Consider the following 23,625-nt stretch of genomic DNA (forward strand, 5'->3'; position numbering starts at 1 on the left):
ACCACTCCTAGAATTAAAGCTTATCCAAGCTTCTACTGTTTGCTGCAGGGGAGAAAAAAAAATCTTAAACAACTGGCATCACACGGATTCATAGCAATTAAAATTTTTTAAATCGTGGTAAAATATACATAACAAAGTTTACCGTTTTAACCATTTTAAGTGTGTATCTCCATGGCATTAAGTATATTCACAATGCCATGCAGCTGTCACCACTGTCCATGCCTAGAACCATTTCATCATTTCCAAACAGAAACTCTGTACCCAGTAAACACTAACTCCCCACCCTAATAGCCACCATCTACATTCTATCTCTCAGTGCCTATCCTGGGTACTTCCGTGTAAATAAAAAGTAAAATCAGGTAATATTCATTACACCAACGTATTTTAGAAGTGAATTATTGGCAGTTGTTTCCAGAGATGGTGGGTTTCTTTCTTGCGCTGTGGGCTTTTCTGTGTATTTTACTTCTTTTTATTTCAAACTGACTTTAGGAACCATACCTCCACCCCTCCAACTGAAATAATTTGCTTGCCTTTAAACTTAGCAAGAATACTTTCCCCATAAAAGGAATATCCAAGTAAAGTAGTGAATTTGTGCAGTATTTCACAAGATTGCTGACTGCTTGCAGGGCTCCATCTCACCCCTTTGCAGTAGGTCAGCCTGCTTCTGCCTTGTTTTCTTCTTTGGGAAGTTGCCTGCAGTCTTGCACGCACAGTAGGTTCAGAAGGAACCAAAGCAGTTTAGCTCCCAGCGGTCTTCTCTGCCTCCTCTTCTCCCAGGGAGTCACGGCAACCAGAGAAGACCATCTGTGTGGGGTCCTGGGACACAGGGCAATAGCCCCAGACTTCTGCACCTCGCTTCATCCTCTCTGCTGCTGAGAACCTGATGGAAATCTTGGCAGAAAGCTGTTTGTCAATAGAAGGAGCCAAAGAGAGAGAAGTAGAAATTCTGCCCTGTAGTTCTAGCTTTTCCTTTCATTGTTTTCCTCCTTCCTCAATACTTCTTCCACCCACTCCATCCCATCCCACCTCCCTCTGCCCAGAAAACACCAAAAAATCGTTTAACCAACCAAACAAAAAACCCCCACAGGGCAGAACCTTTTTTTTTTTTTTTTTTTTTTTAAAAAAAAGACCACAGGAATAACTATCCTAGTAAAGGAAGACTTAAGCATCTTCCTGCAGCAACTCTAGGAGACAGATGCTGATGCAGGCTGAGTTTAGAAGCAGGTGGTTTGTGGCCTATTTCTGCCTTTCCATTTTTTTCAGTCTGTGTTACTGAGCAGAGCAGTCTCGCTTTAAGATTTTAGGTCTCATCTTGGCCTCCTGCCTTCTCTGTCAGCATAAGCCAAATGCCTGCTGGCTGCAGGAACATCATTCTACCCTTGGTGACTGTATTTGTTCTCAAACTCTGGCTGTTGACGACTGAAGGGCAGTTCCATGAGTGGACACTTAGCAGAAAGCCTCTCCTAGGTGGTCGAGACTTTAATAAAATAATAAAAAAGATAAAACGACCTGTGGTTTAAAGTCGTAGTTCAAGCTTCATACCGACTTCTCCTGCTGCCTGCTGTGCATCTGTCTTTGTGGGGAGCTTCCGAAGCCCTCTTACCGGGATAAGGAAGATCTACTTCTGGATCTTGTAAGGTCTTGTCCAGTAATAGTGGTGACGGTGACTGGGGTTGGCCAGTTGTTCAGCGGCCTTTGTCTAAGCACCTTGGCATGCTGGAGAACGTCAGCCAGTGTTGGGTACGTGATTTGAAGGTGGTGACTAGTTGTTAAAGAATCCCGGGTCCCAGCTTACTCTGATAATGTAACTTCTTACAGTGGCACCTTACTAAGGTGAAGTGGGGGTGGAGGAAACTGGTGTAGTTTGGAGAGAGGTATGCAGAATGTTCTAAACTGGCAACTTTGTTTTGTTTCTAAGCTAAAATTTAGAAGCAGTGCTTCTTGTGTGCAGGGGACGGTCTGGTCCACTGGAATTTGCTGGTTATTTTTTGATGCAGTCTTTAATTTGAACAGAAATGAGAGCTGTTTCTTTTGAGCTTGGAGAAATTCATAAGGTCCTTCATGGATCCAAGAGAAAATTGTCTCACTCTTTCATTTCATTAGGACCATTCAATATTGGGGGTTTCTTTTTCCTAGCGTGTACCTGGTGGGAGGAAATGACAGAAGCCAAAGAGGCAGGTTCTCTCTGTCCCTGCCTTAATATAGACGAGAGGCCAGTACGGGACCTAAGTAAAATCAACTAGGCATTTTCTCCCAGAACCTGGACTCGCAGGGAAGTGATGGAAGGAGATGGTGATACTGACTGACCTCATCAGACCCGCCTCTTCTAGCTCTGAGATGATGGTTGTTCTTTCCCCTGCTTTGCTCATCGGAGTCTGGTTCCCAGCCCTTCTCGATTCTGAACACTTCTGTGCCCCTTGCAGTAAATTCCTGTGTGCTAGTTAGCTATAGTCAGTTTATATTATTTATAAATTAGAACTCCAGTGAAGCATTTTTGTGTAATTCGTTTTTCTGTCTCTTTATGTCAGAGTTTACTTTTCAACATACCCAAAAGTAAGCTTATTGATTTTTTTTTCTTTTGGTTGATACCACTTTAACCCACAATAAACTAACTTCTGTAATGGCTGGAAATCCCTGTTATGAACTTGCCATCTTTCCACACAGGGCTTTCAAAGAAGGTGCAGGTTCCAGGCATGACCTTCTAGAAAACTTTTGGAAGTCATTGCTGGAGTTGCCAACATCTTGTTCATACCAGAAAGTTTTCCACTGGGAAGTTACTTGAATCAAAATGGAGACTGAGCCCTTTTCTGGTTCAGGTCATAAGACATTTCCAGTTGTATACTTTTCACACCTCTCTCATTCTAACCTGAACTCTTAATCCTTGAATGTACCATGTGTGTTCAGCTAGAGTTTCTAAACCATCTGTGGTGTGGAAGAAGTTAAGCTGCAACCTAGAGTCATCAAATACTCAGATATACTGCTGCTGAACAGGGACAGTGTTGTGATTTTTTTTATCTTTTTGGTTTGTTTGGAACAGCTTTTACCTCTGCTGATGAAGTCTGAGGGTTGTTGTTTCTTTAAGGACTATCTTTCACATCTAACAAAACAGTTACCCCCTTTTGTAGAGTACTCTGCGTTGCCTGTAGCCCTCCAGGGTTGGCATCCTGACCACTTCCCCAGTGTCTGTAAGGTCACAGTTTTCCTTCCTTTAAACCTGTTGCATTTGTCATAACTATAATGGATGAACTGCCCAAATGGATTGCTAATTTAACTTGGGACTTTTAGCTCTGAGGAAGACAAAAGCTGTTGGTAAAGACGTTTGTGTTTTGAGAGGTGTGTACATTGTGTATTTTATTAAGTCACTTGCTTCTGTATTCCAGATAGTTGACTCATACTTGATTCATATTGTGATTGTTGGGGGAAACCCAGGTCCTGATAGAATTATGCAAAAATTGTACGTGTGATGAAGATACTGATATTCCCACCCAAGTAGCATCTTGTGACTTCTTCTCCATTTCATTATGTTTCATGGTCACTGTTCTCCTCCTTGAGTGTGACCAAGAACAACCTGAAGAATGACTGAGATGACCAGTAGTTTGGGCCATCTCTGATCACTCAGCAGGTCTTTCTGGCTGTTTCATCTCTAGCTTGTAATCTTCAGAGGTCAGTAATGTTTGGTGGTTTCTGCTTATAGCAGCTAATGAGAGGCATATACCTTGGAGAAAAACTAGCTTGCTTGTGAATGAGCTTCATTTATTTATTCCCTCTGCTTACTTAGTCGTCATTTAATTAAAAGCCTTTGGTGTCTACCCATGTGGGGACATAGGTGTGCTTACAGGCATTAAATTTCAGTGTCCCATGGAGTCAAAGATACATCGTCAGCATCAATATATGTTTTTTGGTCAGTCTTCAGTTCTCTTTGAAAAGATTTAAATTCTAGGTGTATCTTTACAATATTTTTTTATTTCTAACTAATCGTTGCTGCAGAATCATAACTGTAATTGTTTGAAACAACATGCAGTCAATTTTATGTTCTTACCTTGCAACCTGTTAAGATATTTATGTAAGCTTTAGGTTTATGTAAGGTTTAGAATGGAATATCTGTTCAAGTAACTTTAAGTAAAAACACAGCATGGGGGTGGGGAGAAGGATGGCCTGGCCAGCATATCACCAGGTTTTAGGAAATGATACAGAAAATCTTCAAATAACACCTTAATTAGGCTGTTGGTTCTGCATTCAGAAAATAAAATTCCTGTGGAGATTGTAAAAATCTCCCTTGGCTCTTGGTCACTTGATATGAATTTCCTTAGAACTTTTCTTGCCTTTTTTTTTCCTAGATGAAATGAGAGGAAATTAAAATGAAGGAACAGCTTAGCTTTGTAAGGAATGATGAAATCAGAGTTATTGGGGGTACCAGTCAAGATTGGGAAGTAATTGTATCTTATGGTAAGATTTAAAATTTGACCAAGGATAATCATGTGATGAAATTTGATAACTAATATAGTCATCACTATGATTAACCTTTAGTTTTTTGTTTCTGAATATTCAACCAGAAGTCATGAATTGCTAGGAAAGAAATTCTGGGTTAATTTCCATGTTTTAAGATGGAAAGGACTATACGATGACCAAGCAGCATAGAACAAATTGAATATTTTAATTAAGTATTTAATGAATTTTTCATATTCTGGAAGCATAAAAAAAAAATTTGCCCCTCTTCCTTGCTTCAAAACAATGCTGTTTAGAGCCAGTCAACCTTTAGCTGAATCTTAACTAAATCTCAGAGATAACTGAGGTTTTTACACTTATGCAAGTCACAACTGTAAGATGATAAAGCTTTTAAACCATAGTACCAGCTTTTTTTTTTTTTTTTTTAAAGCGAGGAGGGGAGGATCAAGGACCCAAATAAAGTATGGAAGGCTTTGGATTACGGAGATGGATTTCAGAGTATATGTGTGTTTTCTTGCTAGGAAATATTCTTGCTTGAGGAAAATAAGAGTGGTGATTTATGTATAAATGGAATACCTTAATAATGTTAGTGTTCATTAAGAGAACTGAAATAAGCATTATATTTGGAAATAGGGCTTGACTAGTAAGTGATCTGGCAGCATACGTAAGATTTTTCAAGTTTTTCCCAAAATAATGGAGATCAGTTTGTAATATATAACTATTTATCGTGCCATGCTCCTTTGTTAACAGCAAGGAGGAAATTGTCAGCAACAAAATAGGAAAACTCCTCAAGGCTATTGAGTTACTGGAATGAGCTAAAGACTAGTGTTTACTAAAATCTTCACTTGAGTGGCGTACTTGTAGATGAATACCTAGCATTTTTATAGAACATTCTGCAGCGTAGGAAGCTCTTTAACATGACTGATTGTAATGCACAGGTTGGAATTTATTTGTGAAATAACACTACGTTATTTGACAAGGGCAAGGTAGATGGTGGAATCACAGGGGTGAGTATTAGCGCTTTTAGTCCAGCTTTTCTCATTGATGAGGTATCATTTAATGGATCTAGGTCTTCGGTTTAGAAGGATAATTATCAGGAGGCCATAAACCCCTTACCCCCATTTCTTTGGGAGACACTTGGTGGCCAAAAGATGGATTCTTCTGAATGAGAGCTCTTTTGCCACATGTCTTGAAGTGTGTTTTGTAGAGTTGCAATGTGTTAGGTAATACAGTCCCAATACCCTGGAAGCTCTGTCTGTAGACATTACTTCCCATATCACATGGTGCATAATTCTCATCTGGTGCTGTGGAAACACGCAGCACTGTCGCCAAGAGTGAGCCTCAGATACGGGAACAAACAAGTAATCATGTAAGTTCAGCAAATGAAAGACAGCATCATTTTAAAAGTTGCTAAGATGAATTAAAGTTGAGAAGCTCTTCTTGATTAAAATTCTTTTTACGTGCTCCTGCTGTTAGATTCATGGGTTCTTGAGACAATAAAATGGTAGGAAGTTAAAAAGATTATTTTTGTGTTTAGTTTTTCTTTTCCCCCCCTTTTGTCTCAAGGGGAGAAGGTATCCAAAAGTTAGCAGCAGTGGTCAGATGTACTAAGTTGTGGAGTATATGATTAGAATATTGCATTTTTAATGTACTTTTTAGTCAATGAGGAAAGACAAGCCCCTGCTTCTCCAGTTCAGCATGACGGTGCAGTTACTGTGGTGCTGATGTGGACATTGCCACGTCAGCTTTGTGGGCTCAGCGAGTCCTGGTCTAGGCCAAATCTTTAAAGCCTTTGCTTTTTTTGTCTTTGTGTTTCTGTGGATTTTTCAATTTGGAGGATTATAAGACTTAATCTTCTCAACTTCAAAACTAGGTGGTGGTGGAAGAAATGCTTCTGTGTGATGTGAACGTGCGGTTGTAGAAGCTAGGTCCTTTTGTGTTTCTGTGTAGAAGCCATCCGTTAGTTGGTGGAGACATTGTGCAGGAGTCTCAAGAGTGGTTTGCTGTAACATTAGCTGTCCCTTAGCAGGAAACAAAACGGACATGTGTTTCTGTCAGGGCACCTCTGACTTAATTATGGCCATGGCTCCTGTCTGACCTGCAGCCCTTACAACTTCACCCAGTCCTGCTTGGCTTCCTCTAGTGATGGTGTTCCATTGGGATTCTTTCCTCTTTACTGCTTCAGAAAGAGTTTTTTTAAGGTCCTTGAAGCTGTATCTGCACTATTTAAATAGTTTCCTTTATAGTCAGCATTTATACCCCTCTCCTGCACAAACACAACTGTCTGTTTGTACAATTGTCCTAAGTACAAACCTCAGTGCTTTTGTGTGACTAATTTAAACTGAGGGGGAGGAAAAAACCATGCTCTTCATACCATCTTGGAAATGTAACTGCCTTTCTTTATTAAATGTAGACTAAACAAAATGTCCTGTACACACAGAAGGAAAATCTAATATTATTTATACCTAAATCTCTGTCGACTGGGGACAGTGGGTGTCCTCTGAAATTTTACTTCCTTTGCTGTTAAGAAAAATAGCACTAATTTCATTCTGGTCTTTGTTTTTGAAATAAAATGAACTGAACTGGAGAGTTGTCCCCAGACGGAAGCCTAGTTCTTTGTGTGGAGGATACTTTATCGATGATGCAGAAAAGAGGATGAAATAAATGATAAGTGGTTTTACTTTATTTGAAACTTTTTTCTTGATGATGTGATGCTGGCCACCGTCTGCTTCTTAAATGACCCAGCTTCCCTGCCTCCCGCTCTTTTTTGACTTGGTATCACCATATTTTATGTGAAGGACGTAGGTATGTGGGTGCATTCAGAAGTCACGTATAATCTTGTGATTGCTGTACAAAATGTCAGAGTAAGGTTTGTCGATGCTTTGTGCCCACTTCCGGTAGTTATTAACACTTTCTGTTCACTCATAATAGCAGCTTAACTTGGAGGATTCAGGTACCCATGTTCTTACAGCTTCGTAAAAAGGGTCTCAGAAAATCATAAGCCTTCCCTGGGGCAGTCATTTGAGTTTTGCTCTTTGGTGGGTGGAGGTAACCCAAACCTGTTAGATCCATAGTGAATAAATATTTGAGAGGCTGTTAGGTGGGGGTGTTCTGTATTAATCTCTGGGTATTAACCTAAGGTTCAAAAGGTTTCTTAAGTCTTTTTACTCTTATGAGGGTGAGAAGTTATCATGCCAAGCAAACAGATCTTCCTGGGGCTTGAGGGGTTGCCTTCGATCCCACCCTGGCCCTTATTGTGGAAGGCCTTCTGAATGGAAAGAGTGCTTGTTCCAAAAGTTCGGTTTTGTAGAAAAGGGGACTTGGGTCGAGTTAACTGTGCTCACTCTAAGCTAAGAATGTACTTGGCAGAGACTCAGCGTAGTGGTAGCATGAGCAAAAGTTTTTTTGTGGAGTAGGTGAAGAAAGAATAGAAGATTTGGGCTGGGATGTGTCCAGATGAGAGGTTGGCCATTTAGGATTGGGAAAACTTGGAGGGACATGTGAAAGAGATAATGGGTTTTTATCCACTAATTTTTGTTGTTGTTAGAGATGTCTGCGGACTTTATTGAAAGGGATTTGGGTCAGATGTCCTTCCTGGGTTGTCAAAACTTCTTCCTCTGTGGTGTCCTTGATCCTGGATCTGCATCTCCTCAGTGATTGTTCCAAGCAGTCAGAGTTAACCTCCCTAGGTTTCCCTGTTTCGATGCCCCTCCCTGCTCAGTGCATCCTGCAGTATGACGGACTTAAGCCTTCCTCATGGGGCACTCCTCTTCTCAGGGTGGAGGGTCTGCCTCTGACCTGTGCACAGACCACTTGTTGCTCCGTGTGCCTTTGGTCTGACCAGCTCTTCTGTACTTCTCTACACATTAGCTCTTCTCCATATGCCTGTTTCCATAATTTCTCTGCCAAGAAACTCCTAAATTTCGTCTGCTCTGTTTCAACCAGCTAAAAACTTCTCTTCAAGTTCATTCTGGTTAAGCATGAAATCACACCAGTGATTAATTGTAGGTATCTCGTGTTCATTAGGTGCCTGCATCTCTCTTGTTTATTATCCTGCTTAAAATTTTTGAGCTTAGACCTTAGAGGGGCAGAGACCATGTGGTATTGATCCCACCTGCTTTTCTAGAGCTAGGAAACCACGCTGTGCGTATGAAAGCATTTTAATGCAATCTGCTGACGAGGAAAGTGTCTTGTGTGGGAGACAATTTTGGCAGTAGCAAACATGTTTGGCTTTAGCCATAAGAATTGCTTTCTGAGTTTCTGTAAAAAGAGTATGTAAATCAAGTCCTGTTTTAAATGAATATTTTTATAGTACGGAGATCTCTAATCTATCTGTATTGTAATGTTGGAATTTGTTTTGAGGGTTTAAGTGGTTTGTGCACCTGGGATGCTGAATCTTTTTTTTTTTTTCCTCCTTCTTTTATACATTGTGTCTTAATGGATTGAGAAAAAATAGTGAAGTTCCAGCCAATCAGTTACATGATGAAGAACAAGAAAAACAATGCAGGTGTATTTGGAGATTATTAATATCCTGATTGTTTACACTTTTTATAGAAAAGGTGTTTACTTTGGATTCACAGGACTCTGCCTCAATATAATTCCCAAACTGGCCAACGGCAGTGAAATGTATGCTGGAAAGATTGGGTTTGGAAAGGTTAATTCTGATTTCAAAACCTAGCTACCATTTACCAGCTACCTTTGTGGCTTTGAGCAAGTTAGTTAATATCTACGGACTTCCATGTTTATATCTGTAAAATGGGTACATGTGTACTTATTCAGAGCTTTATTGTGAGAATTAAATGTGATGACTGTAACATAAGGCTCCTAAGTTGCTTGATGGAAGTGTGTAATTAGCTAGTGGTACTGTGTGTTCTCAGAAAGCCAGATACAAACATTAATGGGCAGTGGGAATAGACTTTTTCCCCAGGCCTACCAAGCTTTTCATATTAGAGGGTTTTGGCTGATAAACCTTTAACTTCTGGGTGAGAGTTGTTTTTTTTTTTTTTTTTAAATAACCATTATGTGTTCAAGGAGAAAACTGATCATCTGTAACAATTCTTCATCATGTGGACCTGGTGGGGTTTGCATAGTCTGACTAATGTTTCCTCTTCTTCTGGACAAAACACAGAGCTCTCCACAGTGGTTTGCAAGACTTTTTGATACAGTTTTTTAAAGGGCACTGGGCTAATTATAGTGCTCAGGGCCTTAAAATTGTTTTTCTTGGAATATCTGAATAAAAATGATCTCTTACAAAGAGAGAAGCACATTAAGAAGCTGTACTGCTTTTTGATGGACTGCTTACTGGTTTCCGTGTGCGTGTGGATTACCACCAGCTGGTAGTGCAAGCAGCAGCAGATGCCCCTTTCACTACTACAGTTGTTAACTGGTTTCCTTCTTTACAACAATAATATTTTGAGGAATATGGTTCCTTGGCCTTCATCTCAAATGATATTTTCTTGAACAACTCCATTGCTTTTTAAGTAAGCAACAGATAAAGCAGATAACACAAGCTCCTGTGTGTGTGTGTGTGGTGGGGAAATCTATATAGAGTTGATTATATTGGAGCAGACTCAGATCTTTAACTGAAAGATGATTTTGCCTTAGCTCGGAGTATGTTAATGTCCTAAGGTTTTCTGAACTCAGGGTCTGACTTTCAGGCCAGCTAACAGTTTTTTGGCTTTTGTTCTCGTCACGGGGGCAGCAGCTCCAGTGTTTGCAGGTAGGCCTGCTGATTTTTCTTTTAGAGCAACTACCTGGATTAATAAGTAATGAGACTCGCTTTTGTTTTAACAATGGTCTTGAGACAGTATCTCATTTTTCTCAAGCTTGAGAACCTAGTCCAAGTTAAAGTCTTATTCTAAGGTATATGTCCTAGAGGAATTGGTTTATTTTCCCACTTTAGATAAAGATCCTTTTTCCTAATCTTCCTAGTCTTAGATGCAAGACATCTTAGTACCCCTGTGTACTGCTCGAGAATTTAGAGGATTTAATATGCTGTTGCAGTTCTTGGTAGCCTAAAACTGAATTGTGTGGGAGTTCTTAATGTTGTCTGAAACTGTGATGTATTAAGAACCCACAGTTTCGCCAACTTAAGCAAGGTCACGCTGCATTGCCAGCAGATTCACAATTACTGGGACTGGAACTGTAGGAAAAATGGAGCCTTACCAGTTGCATAATTGGGGAACAAATATGACCATTAAAAGTAACTTGAAAGGAGAATGCTCTGGTACCAAGGACAGTAACTGCTACCTCTTGAATTAGGCTACTTAGATAGTATAGCCCAGATGATCATGATTTACAGCTTTGGTTGCAGCAGAAAAGTTGCAATTTAAACTCTTCTATATTATCTCAATGTATCTGTGAAGTCCTGAAAACTATTTTAAAATACTGGGGCATTTTAGTCTCAGGCCACCTTTATTAGCATTTGGGTGGAAGAAGAGTCTTCGAGTGAGCCATCTGTTTTCTGTATTATGTGAGTGTCTAGGTTGAATTCTCCATTCCTGGTTGATCATCCCTGGTAATGTTCTTTGGGAAGCTGATAGAAATGCTCCAAGCTTTGAGGGAGGCTGGCTTGGTCTATAGTAAAGTAATAGAATCTCACTAGTACAGTAATAGGATCTCACCAGTTCTCTGCCTCCCAGTTTGCCTCATTAAAGGGTGGTGAGGAGGACCCTTTTAATTTGATCTGAGGTAGTTGAGTGTTCAAATGGAAGAACCTGCTGCATCTGGCATGCCGCATCTGAGGAGACTTAGGCTATATCAGGAATTAAAATTTGGAGAGAATCGTGACTGGAGAAGATGGCAACCCTCTGTTCTAAGATTCTCTCTGATGTGTGGTACCCACATGGTTTTGTTACATATCAGATCTAAGGAAGCTCCTTTGCAAAGTCTGGTGCACATTGCTTTGTTGCCAGAGTTGCAGTGTACAGCCTGTCTGAACAGACACAAAAAACAAGTGCCCAGGAACAGAAAGTCCATCTGAAGAAATACAACACGTCAACACATTTGCAACTTCATTGTGTGTTTGGGGGAGGAGGAAAAAAGGGGGTTATAATGAGGGAAGGGGTGGGTCTGTCTTTATAAACAAAACTTGTCCCCTTCCTCTTGGAGGAGTGAAAATTTGTTTTCCTAAGTCAAATTATTTGCTTTTGTTTTCGTTAAGGGATGCAGTTTTATATAGGGACTATGTTTTAGAGGCATGTATCTTTTAAGTTTGCTTTTTTCCTCCCCCAAGTGTTACATTATTAGACCTCAACTTGCAAATAATCTTGCTTGTCAGAGAGGCCCATAGTAACCTGTTTCTGCTCACTCGGGCACTTAGTAAAGAGTCATGCTGCTTTTGTCGTTTTTTATTTCATAAAATGTTACTACTGCTCTAAATAAAATAATAGATACACATCAATCAGCATAGTCACCTTTTATTGTTGATTCAACTACCAGGTTTTTACAGAACTCACTCTGCATTTTATTTGACTTGTACATGAATAGTCTTGGCAGACTTAATTATATTAGTGAAAAAGCACTTTCAAGAAAATTATATGCTGACATCCCATAATTCATACTTACAGATTTGTGAAACAGATTTATGTAAATCTATCAAATTACTCTAAATGACATTATTTTTTAAAATTGAGATTTCATTTAAATGGCATTTGTAGAAAATTTTCATATGAAAAATTTTACGTGAAATGTGTATAAAAAATTGTATCTCACATCACACCCTTATAAAGACGGAATACTGTAACATTTGAGCATCTTGTCTCCTTTTGTTCTGTAACCATCTGGTGCAATGTAGGGACATGGGGAGCATGTTTATAAGGGCATCTCTCTTCTAAACCATAAGTTCCTGGAAGGCAGACGGCTGTTTGTTCGTTTGTTCGTTCTTTTTTCATTAGCTTGTTTGTTCATTCATTCTTTGAATGAACATGTTAATAGTCTGTGTAGGGTCTTCTGTGTCAGGGACTATGCTCAGCTTGTCCTCGCTCAGCAGTCTAAGGAGGGGACATCCAAATTGACTGAATACCCTGAGCACTAAGATAAAGGTATAATGTAAGGGATGTGGAAGGACAGGGGAGGGGCGTTGAACAGTGAGCATTGGGAATGGGACAAGTTGTGGGACAGGAAAGGGTCTCAGAGACCCTGTGACGTGTTGAACAAATGAATGCTAAATGTTGGTGAGAAATATGTAGGATGACTTTTTTATTTTTAAATACAGAATTTTATTTTCTACAATTCCATGTTGAGAGGAATCTCACTTAATATTGGCTGGATAAAATTAAATTAATGTACCAGGTTTATAGTCAGGAATTAACGGTGATCTATTGCCTTTACCTCTAAACCTGAGGGGGTAATTTGATATTTGGAACATTGGTAGTAATTTGAAATAGAAAAGACTAAATAAAGTGACCTTTGAATTAAAATGGGTCCAGAAGATTGTGTATTTTTAATTAAAATATACAATTAAAATTTTAATTATAGTATGCTATTAAAAGCCATGTAGGTGGCAAGGGAACGGCTGCTGCTTTGAATTAATGCACGGTTTGGGATAAATTGGAGTTTACTGTGTGTTTCCCATGAGCACTTTGTCACTAAACAGATTCTATTCTTGTTTTCTTCTCCCAGCTCTGACCCCAACACGGCTCTCGATGGGCCTCAGTCCCATTCAGAGGGCCCTTGGAGTGTTTCAGCTCTGTGCTTTAGATCACTTGACCATGGTGCTAAGCAGCTTGTTTATAACTGTTCTCCTTATGCCAGGAGCAGTTTATAAGTGATTTTTCTGTCTCTTGTGGAGAAGCTATCCTCTTCTGCAGCAGATAGTTAGATTTAAAATAGGAGGGTGCAAAACAAAAGGCATTCATACACATGCTGTACAGAATACTGCGTGCTGAAGTGTGGTGTTGACCTGGAGTTTTCAGTACCTGCGTGAAGGTGTTAGGCTGTGTGACTGTTCAGATAGCTTCCTCCATAGTGAAGTTCTGGAATCCCTGCTATGGCTGTGAGGACCAAGGCTGTGATTAATGGTTCCGAAATCCCTAAGAGCATGGCCCCACAGATAGCTTGTGAGGATAGCTGGGGACGAGTGGTCTTGACCTTATTCTTGATGTTGAGTTACCAGAGGAATTTTTTGACTTGAAAAGACAGAATTTATTTGTCTTGAAGGCTTTTTTGGGTGAGCCTTAGCTTTGTCACTTTCTTCAGAATTTTCTTTTGATCATGATGCTTTCCATAATTGTTACACTTGGAATTTAAATGTAGAGCTTTATAAGCTTTTTAAAGATGGGATTCTTGGTTTTGGGATTGTCAGTATGCACATGCTAAATTCAGAATAGCTTAAAAAATAGATTTGGAGGATATGGATCAATGATGCTTGGTTTCCAAGCCTTTCCTGGTGGTTTATGACTGTTACTAGCTGATGAATACAAAAGCAGGAAAAAGCAGGCTAAATCAAGGCTAAATATTTTTTCTTGATGTTTGATTTGCTACTACTTTAAAAAAAAATCTGCACTCACTTATCAGAACCTGAAATAGACAGTATATAAATAAGGTGCCTTTACGTTGTCATAGGAATGAATAGTAGCATAGAAATTCATGTATAGTGAAACTGACATTTGCACAAGAATTCCATTTGTCTCAAAACAACTTTTTGTGGTAGAGCCCTGTTAGAAAATACCTGGTTTACATTCTCAGGCGTCCTGAGAATGGTCTGGGTTTAGATATAAACTAGTTGTCAATTGAATGGGGAAGAGCATAGCATTCAAGATTCCTGGATTCACGTGTGACCTCTACTTCCTGCCTGCTTTTTTGATCTGAGGAAGCTAATTGACCTTGCCCAGCTTTTAGGGAACATTTCATTTTCAAGGGAGAAGAATGTGAGTATGTCCCATGATCAGTGTGAGGCTGAAATTAAATAGTAAAACACTACACAGCTGAAAGGTGAGAATGAGGAGAGTCTTGTCCATCTTGGTATCAACCGTGATGCCTTTATATATTCTAAGCTTCTGATACTTTTGCTGACTTGACTAACTCTCTTTAAAATGGAAACCTGTGAAGTTCTGAACTCCCTTGTAGTTCAAAATGCCAACACGTGAATGCATCTACTACGGTGGATTTAGGAATGCATCAAATACCTCCTTTCATATTACTTTGCTTGGGATAGTAGTAACAGTTTGCTTACCTTAAACACTAATTGATGGGTGTTGCTCTTCCTAATAATTCCACTAAGCAAATTAGTACCTTTGTGGCAGAGAGTTCATTTGGGGATAAATATTGTTTGAGTGTTCTCAATTTCCAGTAGTTGACATCAGGCTGATTCATCGTCACAGCTAGCTGTATTTGCCTGAGGGGGTCAGGTCAGAGACCCATTCAGTGGATGGACCATCTGATGGTGACATGGTTGATTACAACTTTGGTTAAATGGATAACACTGCTGCTTCTCTCATTCGTTCATTTAGGAAACTTTTGAGAACCGACAGTGTGCTAGGAATGAGAGCTCAGAGGCCAGCGCAGGAGATGTCTAAGCAGGGACTCGGCAGGACAGGCTCTTCACTTTACCTGGTGACCCAACTTCAGCGGGCTCTGCTGTGCTGGAGAGTGACCTCAAGAGGCAATAGACTGTTTCTGTGTAGAAGAAAGACATCTACTTACACGTTAAAAATACATCTGTAAAAAGGCAGTCTTCCTTGCAGAGTCACTTCGTATGCATTTGGTCGCTCTCAGGGTTCCTGGAAGCCTTATTTGTAGCCTCACTTTATCTCTCACCATTAAAACTGTGATTCTCAACCTTGGCTCCATGTTAGAGTAACCAGGGTTTAAAAAACCTGTTATCAGTGCTTCTAAATAGACTGAAAAAAGAAAAATCTTTGGGAAAGGAATTCAGACATCCGTTCTTGTTTTTGTTTTTTCCTAAGCCCTGTAGATGATTCCATGGTGTACCAGGGTTGAGAAAGGACTTTGATTAGAAGCTGCTAGAATACAGGTGTGAGGGTAGTGCGACTAGATAGGAGAAATGGACCAGAGCTAGTACAACTGATAATTGGATTTATTTTGTTATAGAATAGCAGCGTGACAGAACTACTCAATGTCCGGTTTACCATTCCTCCTCCCCTTATATTGTCGTGTGTTTCTGGTTTAATTTTAAACAAACACATGTAAACTTTTTAGCATGGAGTAGTTGTATGTTACTTTCCCTCACTTTATTTTTTGCCTAGAATGATCTACCTCCATCAATAGTGAGTGTTCTCGTCACTGCCTCAGCAACCTCATTGGGTAGGAGTTATCCACATTTTAGAAATAAGGAAGTTAACATCTCAGAGAGGTTACGTAGCTTCTTCCAAGTTACGTAACTGGTAAACAACAGAGCCAGGATTAGAACTCTTGTGTCTGTCTCCACAGCCTGAATTTTTTTTGCATCATTAACTGCTTCCTTGAGCAGATTTTTTTTTAATGGTCATCCAATTTGAATCCTGCTCAGTGACAGTGGAACTGCAGCACATTTCATAAGAGGGCCCTGTTCATGCAGAAGACACATGATAAATGTCGAATTAGGAAAAAGCTGAATGCTTAAAAATACAGTGGTTTCACATATAACTTTTTAAAAATAGAACTGTGAGTAAAACAAAATCTCTGAATAGTGTGAGAAAAAATAATGAACTGAGTTAGTTTTAGCTCTCCCCTCACCCTCCTTAAAAAAAAAAACAAAGCAAAACAGGAAAAGAAATGCAATGTGATAAAAGGTATAAGTTAACAATGATTATCCTGAATAATGACAGTGGTGTTTCCATAACAAAATAACAAGTTTTCATGGTTATGGGTATTGTGTTTAACCTTCTCTCGTTCTTTTTTCTTTTTGTTTGTTTTGATAGTTACAAGGAACCACATCAGGGTAACCAGAGTGGCCATTCTAAGTACCTGTATTCATAAGCACTTGGATCCTAGGTGCCCCTTAAAAGGAAAAAATCCTTCCCTTGGCTATGAACTTGATGCATAAGTGGTATTTAATAAAAAGAATTTGGAGCTTTAATGGGAATCTTCCAGGAGACCCTCAGTTGGTTTGGTTTGACTTTTGGTTAGGGACTGAACATTTTTAATGTCCATTTTTATCACCATCTCTGTAGTGTATCTCGCCTTTTCAAACTGAGAAACTTTCCCTTAGTTGGAAAACTGAGACCTTTAGGATTACCTTTACTTATGTGTGCATTCCATTGATTCCCATCTCTTGTGACTTCCTGTTTCTTGAGAGTCGGGACATCAGTGAGCCAACTCCACATTTTTTCAGTTTTTTTGTTTTTGTTTATGCTCTTTTTCTTTCCTTCCCATGTGTTCTCATGGGCTTGGGCATCCTCAGTGTAAATCTTAGTGTTTATATTTCCCTGTATTCCTTATCTAGGTTATTAGACCCCTTTTAGAAAATTGGATTCCGTTTATAAGAAGCTCTCCTCTAAAATGAATATACATGTATGCCTGCACACATGTAATTTACACGTACACACAGACACAACACCCAGGATTCTTCACCATTTTAAACTCTGAAATAATTACTTGGGTAAAGGCTGTACATTTGTCAGGGTACTATGTACAGAACACTGACAGATTTTTGGTTGATGCTTTTTGCCTTCCAATTTTATGGGTAAGGAAACTGAAGCTGAAAAAGTCGTGCCCGTGAAGCCCACACAGCAGCTTGGCGGAGACTTGCACCCACAGATTCTGAAGCTGAATGTTGTATTGCTGTTGGGTGCACTGACTCAGGCAGGACATGCACGATGAACACTCTGGGGAGGTGTGTTTTTTAAAACGGCACAGCTTTGCTGAGTTCTAACTGATGTTTAAACTTGCAGATGTGGTAGACAGGAGATGAAATGGGGCACATGCATATTTCTAGGAGAATTAATGTAGACTTCTTTTTACTCTTGAGAAAGTGTGCTGGTGTTAATGACAAGACCATATGCCAGAATGAAAGTGGATGTCTGTCATCAGTGGTGTAGAACTAATGTATGCCTTTTTCCCCTTCCCTTTCATTAGGGCAGAGCTTGGGATATGGCTTTGTGAACTACATTGACCCTAAGGATGCAGAGAAAGCTATCAACACCCTGAATGGATTGAGACTTCAAACCAAAACAATAAAAGTATGTTAAAATTTTTTTTCTATCTACTTCCAGAACAGAGGTTAAAAAAATTAAGGTCTGCTTGTAGTTCTTTCCTTCATTCATTTTATGCCCGTGTAGACATTTCCACTGGGAGGCATAGCAGAATTCTTTTGTTTGTTGCATGGTGGAAGAAACTTGATTCATGAATACTACATGTGATCACTTGTGTATAAAAAAGGGACAGAGCAGCAACGTTCTTAGATAAGTACTTTATGAAGCCTGCTGAATTAAATCTCCTACCTTTATAGAGAGTTAACTTGCCCTATAACTTGAGGAAATCTTACACCATTTCTTCTTGTGCAAGGATCGACACTCTTTTTCTGTAAAGGACCAGGTAGTAAATGTGTTAGGCTTTGCAGGTCATATGGTCTCTGTCACAGCTTCTCAGCTCTGCCCTTAGAGCATGAAAGCAGACAGCCACCACATGAAGCAATAGATGTGGCTGTGATCCTATAAAGCTTTATTAATGGACACTGAAATTTGAATTTCGTGTAATCTTCATGTGTCACAAAAATAAAAATTTTGTCTCAATTACTTAAAAATGTAAAAATCATCATTAGCTCTCAGGTCATAGAAAAACAGGTCCTTGGGCTATAATTTGACTATTCTAGCAGATTCAGCTTACTGATGTAACTTACTTGTAAGAGCATACACGCCACACAGGTTATTTTTCCTGTTACGTTTTTCTTTTTCAAGACAAATGGTAAATAATTTGGGGGATGTTTTTCCACTCGTGTGTTTTCAAAATTTTGATATAGATTCTCTGGGACAATTGGATTAATCCAGTCTGCAGTGGAGGTTTCTTTACCTTTAGAAAATAAAAGGGATATAGCTTCTGGCAAACTCTTAGTACACGTGCCATCAATTTCCGCTCTGTTGCCCAGTGCAGACACTGCCTATGAATCATGGCAGTCTTTCTCACCGAGCTTGGATGTGGCTTCCAAATATTTTTCAAAATAGTGTTGCAGACAACCTCTATCAATTGACTCAAGTTGCAACCTATTTTCCACCCTTGATTTAAGAAGTCAGCTCAGACTATAGCCTGAAGTGGTGAGAGGAAGTTAGTCAAGGCTGACTGTGGCATCCATCTTGCTTAGAGACTTGTCGAGAAGATTTCTGCTCATTTTTCCGGTTATCTGGAAATGCAGTGTCATCTGTGTGTTTAGAAGTTACTTCTTTCAGATTTGTCAGTTAAGGTAATTCATTAGCCCTGGGTAGTTTTGACATCTCATTCTTTATGTTTATTGGCCCGGAGGAAAAATGCTTCCCACCTCTGTCTTATCTGAAGGAAGCTGTACGCAGAGGCCCCCAAATGTACTTCGATGTGAGATGTCCAAGATTCTACATGTTTCTTGGTCAAGAAAATGCCGTACGAAATGTCTGATTCACCCTCTAATCAGAAAATTAACTGGTTACTAGGCTGTCAAAGTTTGAAGAAAAGATTTCTAACACATTCTAAGATCACAAAGACTTAAGTTTGTTTTGCCCTTGGTTTTTCAACCTGAGCTATTTACTCTGTCTGTACTTCTCTGCATACTCTGCACCACATAGATAAACCTTTTTATAATACTGTTAAAGTGTAATAATCAAGTGTTCTTAAAAAGAAGACATCTCATGTCCAGTTACCTTCAGATTGTTTTTTTTGGGGGTGCTCTTTCCTCCTGCAGATTTTCATGAGCCTCCCCAACTTAAACTGATTTCAGGATTGCTACTTATCTTATTTTTGAGGTCCTGCATTATGGTTGAGGAGAAAATGGAATAGATGGTTGGACTGACGGACCCTTTTCTACATTCCAGAAATAACCACCCTCATTTCATTCTAGTGAGTCAGTTCTTTTCAGTAAGGTCCACAAGGAGGGAAGAAGTGCAGGGAAAGCAGGTCACCATAGAGGAAAGGTCCAAGGCCCACAGAGAGACCATTGGTGACAGCTGCTCCTCACTGTCCCTCACCCCACCTTCTCTTCAGGGCCCAGCTGCTCGGGCAGAGTACATGGAAGAAAGGACAGTAACGCCTCGTGGCTTTTACACTGTGACATCTGCTACTTCTTTTTGGATTTTCTAAGATAGGGGTGAGGACAGTGGGTAAGCAGCAGGCTACTTCTTTCCCTGCCCCCATTCGGTTCCTGTAAAAATACCGGATAACAGCTGGTATCCTCAATTTGGCCCAGTTTCTCTGAGGCAAAGCAGACCATTTTCCAAAACTACGCAGCACCGTTTTTGTCTGTCAGTTCTTTGTGTGTGTGTGTGTGTGTGTGTTTTCTTATTTTCAATCAGACTTGTGTTCTTATGCCACATCTTGAGCTAGGTTATTCCTAGTGTTCACTGCGTTAAAGTACCTTTGGGAAGCTGTATCTAAGCCTTTCCATTCCCTGTTCTGTTGATTAGTCTCTTTTTTCCTTCCTCGAGTCCATCCAAGCTAATCTTACAAAAGCACCACTTTCCTCATATTCCTTCTGCCTCAAAATTCTCTCATAGTGCCCTACAGTTTGACATCATTTGGCTCAACTTCTGGGTGACCCAGTGTTACTACCGTTCTCCACAGCAGTCAGACTGGCTCTTCACTTGCAAGTTGATCTTATTCCCGGCCTCTGCACGTATGCTCACGTGGTTTCTACTTCCCGGCGTATTCTTTCCCACTCAGTTTAATAGCGGCCATCCCATGTCTTCTGGAACCCATGTGTAGTTCTTCCTTCAGCTGCTGCCTTCCTGGGTTGTTCTAACTCGGGTTGGGTTCCCCTCTTCTTTGAAATACACTCTCCTTTACCCATGAGGAACTATGGAAGTTTCAGGGTTGAAGAGACCCGTATATGATTCAGATTTAAGCACTGCTGTCTGCTCCCAGTGGAAGACTGAGACCCGGGTAGTGATCATAGAGTTTAGCTTAGGCCAGGCAGTTGAGGACAGAGCTGTGACTCAGATCCTTGCCTTTTGACACCTGCCCTAAAACTCTTGCCGTGACACCTTGCTTTCCTTCAGAAAGCTGCAGTAGGTGAATTCACATGTATGTCATAAACCAGTGTACAGGTGTTTGTGCACTCCTCAAGTTCAGGTTTCTGTTATGTCTTCAGAGCCACCTAGCATTTAATAGGCATTTGGTAGAATTGCTAGTCAGTGGCATATTGAAACAGTGAATCAAGTGCTGTGAAAGGTGGTTTATTTAGCAATTTCTCCTGGGGCTTCCTAATAGCATTACCCCAGTAGAGTTTTGTGCAGTAGATGGATGGTATGTTGAATAAATGACGAATACTCAGTATTTCTGCAGTGAGTGAGGCGGAGCCCCTCAGGCACTGTGAAATCTTAAAGCAGGTATTCCCAAACTTGGTGGCATCAAAATCACAAGATGAGTGGATTAGAAATACAGGTTCTAGGTCCCACTTCATACCTACTCGATCAGGGTTTAGAGGTGAGGCACAGGAGTCTCTTTTTCAATGTGCTTCCCAGATAATTTTGACAGCGAGTCTAAGACTTAGCACTTAGGAACCACCAAAATGTATGCTTTTTGAACAGGTGGGTTTTCTAAATACTTGATATTTTTGCATCATTGCATTTTGGTTTGTTTTCATCTTTTACCTTTGGTAATCTTCTGATGGGTAATTCTCTGAGCTGGAATATATCATGGTTTTTTGTTTTGTGTTGTTTGTTTTTTTGAGCATGAAAAATGACAGTTTAGCATTTGGAGTAAAAAGTAGTTCATCCAGGCTTCACTTTTTAAAAGGTGTGTCTTAGAAATTAGAAAAACTTAGTATGTTCACTTCATGTTATAAAGGGATTTATTGATTATTAGTACTAGCATTCACAGGTTAAAGTTTCATGGTGATTATTCATTTCTTTCAAGGATCACTTCTTTTCCTGGTTGGGTCAATGTCCCAGCAGCTCACGTTGCTGATGGTGATGTCATACCAGCCTTGAACTGCACGGGAGGCAGTCCTAATGGGAAAAGCCTGCCTGTGTTGTCCTGAGTAATCAGCTGGTGAATAAACTGAATATTACAAGATGTTTGTAACTTCTGATGTTAGAGAGGGTAGTAAAATGATAGTATATGCACAGTTCTTTCCACTCCTTAAGGAAGATGTATTTTGTTGCTTAGGTTAATGGTATCAGACTTAAATTCATGATTAGCAGAGTAAAATCATTTATTTCCAAAAGTACTTACAGACTCCCCTGCCCCACCCCACATCAAGTACTGTGAGTTGGTGATTATCCACATACACAGTAAAAGGGAAATCTCTCAACTTCTCCCCCTCCTACAGTGGACCTAGAAAGCTTTATTATTCCAGAAAGTGGGCTTGCTTTATCTGAAAGTAGTAGGAGTTGTTATCTCGAGGAATGGAACTTTTCATTACTATTGATAGGTACTATCCCTAGAAATCCGTGTCTTCTCTCCCCTGCAAAAGAAAAAAACTGCCTGGAAATACTGCCACCATAGAAAAACTGCCTAAATTTGGTTTAGATTAAGTAATTTTTTTCTTAATCATTCAGACATAGGAGGAAATCTTACCTTTGCTTAAAAATTATTGATATACATTAATGTGAAATGTCTCATATTAAAATAAACTACCATTTAAGCCCGTATGGAGAAACTTGTAAAAAATTGGAATATTAATTATAAATAGTAGTATCTATCCCTGAAAGTGTTGACTTTGTTAGAGAGCAGTTAAATAAAGCTTCATAAATCTTTATTCTAAGCTACCGTATTGCTTTTAATTTTTTGTTAAATTTATACGTTTTCCTAACTAGCTTATTCTTTTCTCAGTAAATGTCACATTTGCAGACTTTTTTCAGTGTGGCTTGATTTATATCCTTAATATAGGAGGAGTATAGAACCACAGTTCTGAAATCTTACCGTCCCCAATGTTGTATAGGTGATTTAACTGGCTCTGTAATCTTGGACTTGTTTTTTAACCCTTTAAGTTTCTATTTACATCTGTAAAATCTTTGAAATTAATTAACTTACTCATCACTGAGTGTTTATTACCTTACTCTTTTTTTTTTTTTAACCTTTCTGTAGTTTGCCCAATTGCTTACTAAGGAAAGGTGTAATTGTTTTCTTTTTTTTTTTTTAATGGGCTCATGGTTATCATATGGAAGGGTTTCATTTAGAATGCATTTACAACAAACGCAGCATGCTGTCCAGAGGAGATAACACTTTGAACCATTTCCCTTTCCCACTGTTGAACATGTGGCAGCCACAGCCAAATTTGTACTGGGAAACACTTTTCTTGATCACCCTTCCTTTTGTTTGGTTCAGGATTATCTGGGATGGGCCTGGTTTTTATTTCTCATTGTAAGCTGTTCTTTCATACAACCTTGTTCTGATCGTTTGCAAACAGCCTTTGAGTGCTGCATAAATCGGCTCCCCACTGTAGAAAAGGAAAGGGCATGGAAGCAGGGATGCAGTGAGGCTTGATGGCAGGTTGCCCCTTGGTGGGTGCCCCATTGAGAGTATCCGCAGCACCATTCTGGGGCGTAGGTTTTATAATTGCAGGAATGCCGAGAGTTCATGGGTATGTCCGGGGAGTTTGAAAGCAGATGTTAGGGAGATCGTGTAGAGTTAGCTGGAACAGAAAGCAGGTTGGGGGAGTAATGTGGAAATGAGCCTGAGAGCAGATAGGGATCCTGAAAGGGATGTGTACCCTGCGGAGGAGTCCTGGCTTCATATTGGAGGTGAGGGAGAGCCACCAAAGAGATTTGAGCAGAGCAGTGACAGAATTGGCCCTGAGTGTTTATAAGGAGAGGAAGGTCTGCTTTGCATTTAAAGGCCATGTCTCTCATCTCAAGTCACCCTCGTGTTCTTTTGGCTTATGTAGCTGATGTTGTTCATTAAAGTGCAAAGTGTAGATGGATATAGAAGTGTGGGCTTCACAAATTTATAAAGCGTCTCCTATGAAGATGCTTCCGTCATTTCAACACTGGAGTATAGATCCTCATTTATCATTTACCTTTTATCTTGTGATCAGACGTGGAAAATTTGGAAGTAACAGTCTGAAGGACAGACCTCAAATTAACTGGCAGCTTGTGAGATGTTAGCCTAAATTGT

At 39.7% G+C, this 23,625-nt stretch overlaps 1 protein-coding gene across 15 annotated transcripts in view; it reads left to right on the forward strand.

Annotated features, from left to right (window-relative positions):
* Window positions 1-23,625, forward strand: part of ELAVL2 (ELAV like RNA binding protein 2) — a 151,339-nt gene that overhangs the window by 95,860 nt on the left and 31,854 nt on the right. For all 15 annotated transcript variants that reach the window (XM_031449610.2, XM_064490155.1, XM_031449606.2 and 12 more), the window contains one exon: window positions 17,464-17,567. In XM_031449610.2, coding sequence (XP_031305470.1) covers window positions 17,464-17,567 — 104 coding nt within the window. The remainder of the gene's footprint in view (window positions 1-17,463; window positions 17,568-23,625) is intronic.

The sequence above is a fragment of the Camelus dromedarius genome, chromosome 10 (genome assembly GCF_036321535.1).
Source record: "Camelus dromedarius isolate mCamDro1 chromosome 10, mCamDro1.pat, whole genome shotgun sequence".
Classification (NCBI taxonomy): Eukaryota; Metazoa; Chordata; class Mammalia; order Artiodactyla; family Camelidae; genus Camelus; species Camelus dromedarius.